Genomic DNA, 13,198 nt, shown 5'->3' with positions numbered 1-13,198 from the left:
CTGTCTGGAGTTCCGCCGTTTTTCATAGAATCATCGAATCGTAGAGTTGGAAGAGACCTCACGGGCCATCCAGTCCAACCCTCTTCAAGCAGTGGTGTTCCTTATTTACTGTCTTAATTCTGGTGTTTTCTAATACTAGTGACCAGATTGTGTTCATTTTCATGGTTTCCTCCTTTCTGTTGAAATTGTTCATGTGCTTGTGGGTTTCCATGTCTTCTCTGTGTAGCCTGACATGATGTTCATCAAATTATGCAAATACCTTCACTGATTGACTTTGCAGCTTCATAGCTACTCAAATACAAATTCAAGCTTGCTAATTGCAACATTCACACTTGCATTATTATTATTATTATTATTATTATTATTATTATTATTATTATTATTTATTAGCAACATTTATATCCCACCCTTCTCACCCTGAAGGGGACTCAGAGCGGCTTACAAGTTATATATACATACAATAAATTATATTATTAGTATAGCACAATATAAGCACTATATAAGCATTATATATTATATTGTACTATATGACTATATTGTAATATTATTAGTAATATGACATGTAATATATAAATGCAATTATAATAGTGTTTTATTATTAAATTGTATTACATCATAATATTTTATATATATATATATATATATATATATATATATATATATACACACACACACACACACACACACACACACACACACACACACACAGAATAGAGTCTCACTTATCCAACACTCGCTTGTCCAACGTTCTGGATTATTCAACGCATTTTTGTAGTCAATGTTTTCAATATATCGTGATATTTTGGTGATAAATTCATAAATACAGTAATGATTACATAGCATTACTGCGTATTGAACTACTTTTTTCTGCCAAATTTGTTGTCTAACATGATGTTTTGGTACTTAATTTGTAAAATCATAACCTAATTTGATGTTTAATAGGCTTTTCCTTAATGCCTCCTTATTATCCAACATATTTGCTTATCCAACATTCTGCCGGCCCATTTATGTTGGATAAGTGAGACTCTACTGTGTGTGTGTGTGTGTGTATATATATATATATATATATATATATATATATACACATACACACACAATATATTATAATATTAGTACAGTATAATATGAGTATTATATATTATTACTAGCTGTGCCCGGCCTTTGCTGTGGCAAAGTGGTGGTGGTATTGGTTAAAAATTGTTGTGTAATTTTTATTTGATGTTATTTGCATTTTTTTATTAATTTTATTGTAAGTTATATTTTTATTTATTATATTTTATTATTTTCTTGTATTATTTTTTAGTTATTTTCTGTTATTATAGTATTTTATTGTATTAATTTTTTAGTGTATTATTATTTTTTATTGGGTTGCTAGGAGACCAAGCTGGAGAAGCTTAGCCTTCTAACTGGCAGCAATTGGATAAAAGCAATTATTCCTCTCTCTCTAATTAGGACTTTATTTTTCTTTTCTTTTTGTTGTATCAACCTAGAGGCCTGGATGATGGGTTGTGTTGTCAAATTTCGAGGTTGGGGGCCCTCTAGTTTTGTTGTTTTGTGGGTCGCCGTGATGCCATTACTCTTTTATATATATAGATATTGTTAAATTGATACAGGAGACATGGTGGAAAGATGTCTTCCTGGCCCTGACTTCTTCATTCTGGTCCAGACAAGGGTTCTTTCTCCCATTCTGGACATTATTCCACATGTTTATAATATACACTCCACTTGCCTCACCTCCAACAGATCTCTGAAGATGCCAGCCACAGATGCAGGTGAAACGTCAGGAGAAAATGCTACTGGAATATGGCCATATATCCTGAAAAACACACAGCAACCTGATGTATAAGAATCAAAGAAGGATGAGATGCTTACAGTAAGAGAGGCTTTCCTGAAACTTTTGAGTGCCCCAGAACCCGGGAGAGGGTCTTCTTGGCCTCCTCCATCCGAGCCACGTCTCCAGAGTCGAGGACGAAGATGATCCCATGAGCCGAGCCGTAGTGGTCCCTCCAGGATCGTTGTCCTCCAGGCAAGTCAATGAGGGAGACTTCGAACCGGTCCACTCTGAGGTCTGTCTGGTTGGGTTTCGTGGCGGGAAGCACCTCGCAGGAGAGGACTGCAGGACACAAAGAAGACCAAAACTATTACAAAACTAATACAAAACTATTATGAGGCCTTCCAACTAAGATCTTTATTAGAAATAAGTTTAAAGGGAGAAGATAAATGGATAAAAGTAGAGAACGGGAGAAGTCCCAGCAGATTGGAGGAGGGCGAATGTGGTCCCTATCTTCAAGAAGGGAAAAAAGAACGACCCAAACAATGACCGTCCGGTCAGCCTCACATCAATACCAGGCAAAATTCTGGAAAAGATCATTAAGGAAGTGGTCTGCGAACACTTAGAAACAAATGCGGTCATTGCTAATAGTCAACACGGATTTACCAAAAACAAGTCATGCCAGACTAATCTGATCTCTTTTTTCGATAGAGTTACGAGTTGGGTCGATACAGGGAATGCAGTGGATGTAGCGTACCTGGATTTCAGTAAGGCCTTCGACAAAGTCCCCCACGACCTTCTGGCAAACAAACTAGTAAAATGTGGGCTAGACAAAACTACGGTTAGGTGGATCTGTAATTGGCTAAGCGAACGAACCCAAAGGGTGCTCACCAATGCGTCGTCTTCATCATGGAAAGAAGTGACAAGTGGAGTGCCGCAGGGCTCCGTCCTGGGCCCGGTTCTGTTCAACATCTTTATTAACGACTTAGACGAAGGGTTAGAAGGCACAATCATCAAGTTTGCAGACGACACCAAACTGGGAGGGATAGCTAACACTCCAGAAGACAGGAGCAGAATTCGAAACGATCTTGACAGACTAGAGAGATGGGCCGAAACTAACAAAATGAAGTTCAACAGGGACAAATGCAAGATACTTCACTTCGGCAGAAAAAATGGAAATCAAAGATACAGAATGGGGGACGCCTGGCTTGACAGCAGTGTGTGCGAAAAAGACCTTGGAGTCCTCGTGGACAACAAGTTAAACATGAGCCTACAATGTGATGCGGCAGCTAAAAAAGCCAACGGGATTCTGTCCTGCATCAATAGGGGAATAGCGTCTAGATCCAGGGAAGTCATGCTCCCCTCTATTCTGCCTTGGTCAGACCACACCTGGAATACTGTGTCCAGTTTTGGGCACCGCAGTTGAAGGGAGATGCTGACAAGCTGGAAAGCGTCCAGAGGAGGGCGACTAAAATGATTAAGGGTCTGGAGAACAAGCCCTATGAGGAGCGGCTTAAAGAGCTGGGCATGTTTAGCCTGCAGAAGAGAAGGCTGAGAGGAGACATGATAGCCATGTACAAGTACGTGAAGGGAAGTCAAAGGGAGAAGGGAACAAGCTTGTTTTCTGCTGCCCTGCAGACTAGGACACGGAACAATGGCTTCAAACTACAGGAAAGGAGATTCCACCTGAACATCAGGAAGAACTTCCTCACTGTGAGAAGGGCTGTTCGACAGTGGAACTCTCTGCCCCAGACTGTGGTGGAGGCTCGTTCTTTGGAAGCTTTTAAGCAGAGGCTGAATGGCCATCTGTCGGGGGTGCTTTGAATGCGATTTCCTGCTTCTTAGCAGGGGGTTGGACTGGATGGCCCATGTGGTCTCTTCCAACTCTACTATTCTATGATTCTATGATTCTATGATTCTATGATTCTATGATTCTATGAAATGAAGGGCGGGGAAAATATGGGCTATATACTAGAGATATTAAAGAAATAAAAGAAATAAAAGAAAAACTAACAGGTCCAAGAAAGATCGAGTTTGAATGTTGGCAAAAATGGCAAAAACTATGGGCAAATAAAATTTCTGGAAAGACCCCAATTAAGAGCATGGGACTCCCTGAAAGGTTGGTAAATACCTTAGAAGAAAAAGGATTAAGGAGGGTAAAAGATATGTGGAAACAAGATGGAGGGATAATTAACTGGCTAGACCTTTTGGAAAAAGGGGGGAAAGAATATTGGTTAAAATTAAGAGGGATCTGGGAAAAAGTAAAAAAAGAGGGTGCACAGCCCACTGAAGAACTGAAGGTAGATAAATTGCTAAATGCAAGAGAAAAAACAAGTAAAGGAACAGTGGCAAAAATATACAATTTAATGGTAGAAGATAAGGAATTTATGATCCGAGCAATACGTAACAAATGGAATGGGGTTAAAATATTAAGCACACAAGAAGTAGACGAAATAATTAGGAACATAAATAAAATAAAAACAGAAAAATATAATGAATTAGAAAAAAAGATGGTATTAAGATGGTATAGAACTCCGGAACAACTGTCTTATATGATAAAAGGGAAGAATTCAAAGTGCTGGCATTGTAATAAAGGAAAGGGCACTTATTCACATATGTGGTGGGAGTGTTCTGAATTAAAAAAAATTTGGCTAATGATACAAGGGAAAATCCAGGACTTATTACAGATAACAATACAAATTAATAATGATTTGTTACTTTGGGGAGTGCTGGATCATCCAAGTATAAAAACTGAGTGCCAAGAGTTATTGAAAGTAACAATAAGAGCAGCACATGCTGTGATTGCTAGAGGATGGAGAGACAAATCGAAATGGACGTTAAATAATTGGAATGATTATATGTATGATCAAGTGTTGTTAGATATTACAGGAATTATGACTAACCAAGTAACAAGAATGAATAAACAAAAGGACATTACAAACAGATGGAAAGACTACTTCAACTGGGTGAAAAACGGAGGAGCCAACGATTACATTAAAGAAAAAATACAAAGACTTTACCTGTGGCTGGATCTGCAAGATTAATATAAACATACTGTGGTTAAGGAGGGAGGGTGTGGGTGGTAGGGAGGGAAAAAATATTGGCAGATGTTAAAAAAGGGAAGTAGTGTTGTTATGAATTATGAATTATGAATGTAAAATCCAATAAAAATGTAAAAAAAAAAACAAGGAAACAAACAACGCAACTTGAACCAATGCCGGCGTAACATTGCTTTCAATAAACAACCTGGAGAGATCTCCATATCAAGATAGTTTCCCCATTTAATTTATCCTGCTTGCAGTATAATTCCAACCAATCCACCGGGCTGTCGTGCAGGCTGGTTAGTAGCCAGCTGCAATAAATCACTATGACCAAGAGGTCATGAGTTCGAGGCCAGCCCGTGTCGGAGTGAGCACCCAACCATTAAAATAAAAAATAGCCCTGCTCGTTGTTGACCTAAGCAACCTAAAAGATAGTTGCATCTATCAAGTAGGAAATTTAGATACCGCTTATGTGGGGAGGCTAATTTAACTAACGTATATATTCAAATATAAGCTGACCGTTTGAACCTTTTCTCTTCCTTTGAGGCACTCATTTGGTCCAATAAATCAAAATTAAAATATACCGTATATACTCAAGTATAAGCCGACCCGAATATAAGCCGAGGCACCTAATTTTACCACAAAAAAAACTGGGAAAACATTGACTCAAGTATAAGCCAAGGATGGGAAATTTCAGAAATAAAAATAGATACCAAAAAATTACATTAATTGAGGCATCAGTAGGTTAAATGTTTTTGAATATTTACATCAAGCTCTAATTAAAGATAAGACTAACTCTGATTACATCATTATTTTCATCTTCTTCAATGTAAATGTGCTTATGTATCCTTTTAATAATAATAATAGAGTAAAATAATACATGTAATAATAATAATAATCATAATAAATACAGGAAAATAATACATGTAATAATAAATAGAGTAGAATATTAATTTAATAATAATAACATCTGAGTGAAATAATAAATGTATTAATAAAAATAATAATAAAATAGAGTAAAATAAATGTAACAGTAGCAACAATAATAGAGTACAATAATAAATGTAATAATAATAGAGTAAAATAATAAATGTAATAATACCAATAATAATAGAGAAAAATAGTAAATGTACCATATATTCTCGAGTATAAGCTGACCCAAATATAAGCCAACTAGGATCCTCACCCGAGTATAAGCCGTGGGGAGCTTTTTTAGTCCTAAAAAAAGGGCTGAAAAACTAGGCTTATACTCGAGTATATACAGTAATTTGCGACACCATAAAAAAAATCATCCAGCAGCGTTTGGAATGAGGAAGTATCCATCAAGGTGTCACAGTGGATGATGAAGGAGCTGTTCCTCCTTTGGCCGGAATCGAGCATACCCTCAGGAAGCTGGAAGCTGGAGAAGGTTAAATTGCCTCTGTGTCTCTGTCTTTATCTCTATGTTCATATGGCATTGAATATTTGCCATGTATGTGTACATTGTGATCCGTCCTGAGTCCCCTTCGGGGTGAGAAGGAAGGATGGAATATAAATACTGCAAATAAATAAATAATAAATAAAGGATGCAGTGTTTCAGGCTGTCTGTGATTCTTCAATGCACTGGCACAAAATGACTAAGGGACGGTGCAGAAATAGAAAAGGTCTTTTGTTGTTGCCAAGTCTCATGGTGGAGATGGCAGGCTGAATTAATCTCCGGCAAGTTTTTCTTTTTCTTCTTGCACTCCGCAGCCAATCCACATAAATAGTTGGTAATGGCACCTAATACATAACCCAGACAGTTTTGAAACATCACCAGCACTGTGCGAACATCACAAGAAACCTCTGAGTCTGGGTGAAATAAGTAATAAATCATATAAGTAATAAATCATAAATCAAGACAGGAAATAATGAAACAGAAGACCCCCAGACAACAAACAATCAAGTGCCAGTTAACACCTCCCAAACAAAGGATGCCTCCAGTCAACAAAGGCCAGGCCACCTCTATGCAGATACCCAGACAGTTTTGAAACATCACCAGTGCTGTGCGAACATCACAAGAAACCTCTGAGTCTGGGTGAAATAAGTAATAAATCATATAAGTAATAAATCATAAATCAAGACAGGAAATAATGAAACAGAAGAACCCCAGACAACGAACAATCAAGTGCCAGTTAACACCTCCCAAACAAAGGATGCCTCCAGTCACCAAAGGCCAGGCCACCTCTATGCAGATACCCAGACAGTTTTGAAACATCACCAGCGCTGTGCGAACATCACGAGAAACCTCTGAGTCTGGGTTTAATAAGTAATAAATCATATAAGTAATAAATCATAAATCAAGACAGGAAATAATGAAACAGAAGACCCCCAGACAACAAACAATCAAGTGCCAGTTAACACCTCCCAAACAAAGGATGCCTCCAGGCAACAAAGGTCAGGCCACCTCTATGCAGATACCCAGACAGTTTTGAAACATCACCAGCGCTGTGCAAACATCATGAGAATCCTCTGAGTCTGGGTTTAATAAGTAATAAATCATATAAGTAATAAATCATAAATCAAGACAGGAAATAATGAAACAGAAGAACCCCAGACAACAAACAATCAAGTGCCAGTTAACACCTCCCAAACAAAGGATGCCTCCAGGCAACAAAGGCCAGGCCACCTCTATGCAGATACCCAGACAGTTTTGAAACATCATCAACGCTGTGTGAACATCACGAAAAACCTCTGAGTCTGGGTGAAATAAGTAATAAGTCATATAATAAATCAAATAAGTAATAAATCATAAATCAAGACAGGAAATAATGAAACAGGAGAACCCCAGACAACAAACAATCAAGTGCCAGTTAACACCTCCCAAACAAAGGATGCCTCCAGGCAACAAAGGCCAGGTCACCTCTATGCAGATTCCCTCATTGATAATAATAATAATAATAATAATAATAATAATAATAATAATAATAATAATTGGAATTGGGTGCCATTCCAAAAGATCTCAGCCAGCATTTGCAAACAATAGGCATTGACAAAATTATGATCTGCCAACTGCAAAAGGCCACCCTACTGGGATCTGCGCGCATCATCCGAAAATACATCACACAGTCCTAGACACTTGGGAAGTGTTTGACTTGTGATTTTGTGATACGAAATCCAGCATGTCTATCTTGTTTGCTGTGTCATAATAATAATAATAATAATAATAATAATAATAATAATAATAATAATAATAATAACAACAACTTTATTTTTATACTCCGCTTCTATTCCCCCAAAGGAGACTCAGGGTGGCTTACATGGGGCCAAGCCCGAATAAAAACAATAGCAATATAAAACACAACAATAGACAAGAGACATGCACATTTATAAAAATTTAAACATTCACCAATAAAAACAAATGTCAAGAACTAATAAAAACATAGATTAAAACAGAGAGGTTGTAATAGTAGACTGGGTAAGGTAGACTTTGCAAACTTTGCAAACTTCAAATGCTAATTTAAGCTTGCTAATTGCAACATGCACAATTTTTTTAAACAAACAAGGGTTATTTCTCCCACCCTGGACATTATTCAATGCACTCCACTTGCCTCACTGCCAACAGAACCTCTGAAGATGCCAGCCACAGGTGCAGGTGAAACATTAGGAGAGAATGCTACTGGAACATGGCCATACAGCCCGAAAAACTCACAGCAACCCAATAAAACATATATTTTTAAAAAATATAAATGAAAGGTTTTCATGAGATATGTTGTATCCTTGAATGTTTCATTATTATAATTTATATATGCGTTTGTACCTCTTATAAGGGGTTGTTTTCACCTCCAATTTGGTAATAAAACTGAATTAGATAAAGGTAAAGGTTTCCACTGACATTAAGTCTAGTTGTATCTGATTATGGGAGTTGTGGCTCATCTCCATTTCTAAGCTGAAGAGCCGGCGTTGTCCATAGACACCTCCAGGGTCACGTGGCCGGCATGACTGCACGGAGCACCGTTATTGGATGACCATGCTGCAAAATGATACATGCCACCAACATGGAATATTTGGAAAGCTCTTGTTTAAAAATTGGACATCCACAGAAGGTCTTCTAGAGGAGCCTAAGGCCATTCCTGCTTCTGTTTACTTTATGCTAAGTTTTCAGGACTGGCAAGGCTCCATTTTCACAGATTTCAGCAAAGCAACTCACCTCTCTGAATTTCCCTTATGAGGGAACTTTTCCCGGCTCCGTCTAAGCCAAGGACAAGGATGGTCACTTTCCTGGCAAGAAAGAAGAGAGTTTTAAATGGTTATCAAACATATTGGTTTGGGACACAAAAGGGTTTTTTTTTCATATCAGGAGTGACATGAGAAACTGCAAGTCGCTTATGGCGTCAGAGAATTGACATTGCCCAGGGGACATTGCCCGGATGTTTTGTTGTGTTTACCATCCATGTGGGAGGCTTTCTCATGTCCCCGCATGGAGCTGGAGCTGATAGAGGGAGCTCATCCATGCTCTCCCCGGGTTGGATTTGAACCGGCAACTTTCAGGTCAGCAACCCAACCTTCAAGTCAGCAGTCCTACCGGCTGCACCACGGCGAAAGAAATGAGTTAAAAGCCTTCTTTTGTATAATATGATTTCAGGCTAGACGCTCCACTGTTTTGCCCCGTTTCTGCTGAATATGCCATTTGTTGTTGTAGTTAGGCAAACAAAGGCACAATAAATCCTAAGTACACTATTTCATCAAAATATGGGAATCATATCACAAAGTCACAATGTACCATTGGGCTTTGGGATGCAATGTTTTTGGACAATATTATGGAGAAGAAGAGCACTCAGCAAAACAAGAGACTGGGTCATCCTTTCCCCATCACTGACCATCTCCGTGAATCTCTCTCCATTCAAAGGCATGAGGCGTAAATAGGTTTTGCCTTTGGGGTTGCCATGGTGAGGCTTTTCATGGGCTACCAGTCCAACTGAAAGGGCAAAATATACATGGAAGGACAGCGAAGGGAGGAAGGGAAGCGATGACTGGGCAACCATTTATTTATTGCCTTAGCAACCTTTGCGACGCACAACACCATTAAACTGGTGACATTATTTACTTTCAATTCTCTTTAAATTTTATTATTGAAATGCTTTAAGGTTGATTTTATTATACACTGCACTCAGATCTTTAGAGACAGCGTGCAAAGATGTTTAATAACGACTGAGGTTCTTCTAGGCAGGGGGGAATGTGGATGAGTTTCTATTAATTAATTATATTTATATTATTATTATTATATTTTATATCCACTGCCACCAGTTATTAAAGATATTTTATTTAAAAGCTGCCACCAGAGATAAAGATGTTTATAAGGCGGCCACCAGATGTTAAGGGGATTATCAACTCTTGCCACCACTATGGGATGATATAGCCACTGGCTACTTAGAGAGGAGACTTTTAAAATTTTATTTTTCTTCTTTCTTGTTTGCTTTTGATGGTAATATGGATTCCAGAGGCTGAGATGTTAAAAAGAACAATAACACGTTTATTCAGGCACAAGCTTAATGGTGGTTACAGTAACTTCTTTGTACAGGCACTTGGACTAACAGTTGCGAAGCTATATTGAGGTGTTTCAAACTTCTTTCCCTACTGCTTTAAACTGTAGTCACCCTGTGAATTTCAATCACAGACTATCTGTTCCTTAGCTGGAAACAGACTACCTTAAAATAAGCCACCAAACTTATTTTAAACTGATTCAAAAAAGCACTTTACATTACATTAATTGAGGCATCAGTAGGTTAAATGTTTTTGAATATTTACATAAAGCTCAAATTTAAGATAAGACTATCCAACTCTGATCAAATCATTATTCTCATCTTCTTCAATGTCAATGTGCTTATGTATCCTTTTAATAATAATAGAGTAAAATAATACATGTAATAATAAATAGAGTAAAATAGTAAATGCAATAATAATAATAATAATAATAATAATAATAATAATAATAATAATGAGATCAGAGCGAAATAATAAATGTATTAATAATAATAAAAAATAGAGTAAAATAAATGTAATAGAAGCAACAATAATAGAGAAAAATAATAACCTTGCAGCCTGGCATTTCGCACAAAAGGAAGTGTGGAGAATAGGTCAACATGGACTGAAATGTACACAAATAGAACTTTACCATCTTTACCTGATTGGCTCTTGGATTGCCTTCAGCCAAGACCAGCAGTAAGAGAAGAGATGAAACATACTCCGGCAAACCACTGAAGTTTAACCACAAGTGGACGTCCTTGCCTTCTCTTGTGTTCTTGAAGAAAAATAGCAAAGCAGCATGGATCCTGAGGTTTTCTTCCACAACAACAGAACGGTGGTTTCCCTGTTTTACTGTACATACAATATTCACCTGAGAGTTAACAACAATAATGAAAATAATAAGTACAGTCAACTATTGTAATACACAGTAGTATCTTCCAGACTGTAATGTTTAAAGGAAACTGTAATCATCAAGGCTTGATTGTATGTACATAATGCTCTAAATTACATATTGGATTTTATGTTTTGAACCTTTATAGTATTTGCTTATCTTTTTGACATAGAAAGAAGATAGCTCAGTACTCAAAGAGGCCTGACTATTTCTGTGGCCTTTGCATGATGCTCTAATGTGCATACCTCTTTGTATGTTTTGAACCTTTATAGTATTTGCTTATCTTTTTGACATAGAAAGAAGATAGCTCTGTACTCAGAGAGGCCTGACTATTTCTGTGGCCTTTGCATGATGCTCTAATGTGCATACCTCTTTGTATGTTTTGAACCTTTATAGTATTTGCTTATCTTTTTGACATAGAAAGAAGATAGCTCTGTACTCAGAGAGGCCTGACTATTTCTGTGGCCTTTGCATGATACTCTAATGTACATACCTCTTTTTATGTTTTGAACCTTTATAGTATTTGCTTATCTTTTTGACATAGAAAGAAGATAGCTCTGTACTCAGAGAGGCCTGACTATTTCTGTGGCCTTTGCATGATACTCTAATGTACATACCTCTTTTTATGTTTTGAACCTTTATAGTATTTGCTTATCTTTTTGACATAGAAAGAAGATAGCTCTGTACTCAGAGAGGCCTGACTATTTCTGTGGCCTTTGCATGATACTCTAATGTACATACCTCTTTTTATGTTTTGAACCTTTATAGTATTTGCTTATCTTTTTGACATAGAAAGAAGATAGCTCTGTACTCAGAGAGGCCTGACTATTTCTGTGGCCTTTGCATGATGCTCTAATGTGCATACCTCTTTGTATGTTTTGAACCTTTATAGTATTTGCTTATCTTTTTGACATAGAAAGAAGATAGCTCTGTACTCAGAGAGGCCTGACTATTTCTGTGGCCTTTGCATGATGCTCTAATGTGCATACCTCTTTGTATGTTTTGAACCTTTATAGTATTTGCTTATCTTTTTGACATAGAAAGAAGATAGCTCTGTACTCAGAGAGGCCTGACTATTTCTGTGGCCTTTGCATGATGCTCTAATGTGCATACCTCTTTGTATGTTTTGAACCTTTATAGTGTTTGCTTATCTCTTCGACATTGTCTAGTATAGACATCTGTGTATATTTATCATTAAGGTGGAATAATACCACGGTAATTGTGTGTAATATGAATGGTGGGCTTGTTTCCCCCGTTGCAGCATCTTTTACCCACAAGAGGCAAGTCTGAAAAGTCAGTTCTCAGGGAAAGACAGTATCGGGCTTGGTGAGCAGGAACTGGCTTAGTGATTCATGCCTGAGAGTTGGCACGTTCGAAGCATTAAGTCTGCGAGGTTTGCGTGAGAAGCCAGCTCTGCCTTGGAGGGGCACGGGGTCCCTCTTGAAGACTTCTGCTCTGCTGAGAGCTGCCAAGAACGAATGCAATAAAGGTACAATAAAGATGCTATTCTCTTGCGGCTGTGGAGGAAGGATTCAGGAAGAATGCCACAATGAGTCAGTTGCCTTTTTGACACATAGAATGGAAGAGGCACCAATTTCTTAACTTCAAGCAGCAAAACACCTTTGGGTGCCCTCCATATTGTCTCCTGTGTCAATTATAACAATATCATAATATGTAATACTCAAGGGGCCCCTGGTGGCACAGTGTGTTAAAGTACTGAGCTGCTGAACTTGCGGACCAAAAGGTCCCAGGTTCAAATCCCGGGAGCGGAATGAGCACCCGCTGCTAGCCCCAGCTCCTGCTAACCTAGCAGTTCGAAAACATGCAAATGTGAGTAGATTAATAGGTACTGCTCTGGTGGGAAGGTAACAGCTTCATCCAGTCATGCTGGCCACATGACCTTGGAGCTGGACTTAATGTCAAGGGAAACCTTTACCTTTACCTATAGTACTCATATTATAATATACTAATAATATAATATATTGTATATACAGTAGAGTCTCACTTATC

The 13,198-nt window shown here is 37.8% G+C and overlaps 1 protein-coding gene across 2 annotated transcripts in view; it reads right to left on the bottom strand.

Moving 5' to 3' along the window:
• The window catches only part of arl13a (ADP ribosylation factor like GTPase 13A), a 37,175-nt gene that overhangs the window by 17,400 nt on the left and 6,577 nt on the right, over positions 1-13,198 (bottom strand). For both annotated transcript variants that reach the window (XM_062963809.1, XM_062963808.1), the window contains exons 2-4: positions 10,955-11,167; positions 8,981-9,051; positions 1,873-2,113 (exon numbers count right to left, since the gene is read on the bottom strand). In XM_062963809.1, coding sequence (XP_062819879.1) covers positions 1,873-2,113; positions 8,981-9,051; positions 10,955-11,013 — 371 coding nt within the window. In that variant the 5' untranslated portion in view covers positions 11,014-11,167. The remainder of the gene's footprint in view (positions 1-1,872; positions 2,114-8,980; positions 9,052-10,954; positions 11,168-13,198) is intronic.

This window comes from Anolis carolinensis, unplaced genomic scaffold (assembly GCF_035594765.1).
Source record: "Anolis carolinensis isolate JA03-04 unplaced genomic scaffold, rAnoCar3.1.pri scaffold_12, whole genome shotgun sequence".
In the NCBI taxonomy this organism is placed as follows: Eukaryota; Metazoa; Chordata; class Lepidosauria; order Squamata; family Dactyloidae; genus Anolis; species Anolis carolinensis.
This window is presented reverse-complemented; position numbering and strand designations above follow the sequence as displayed.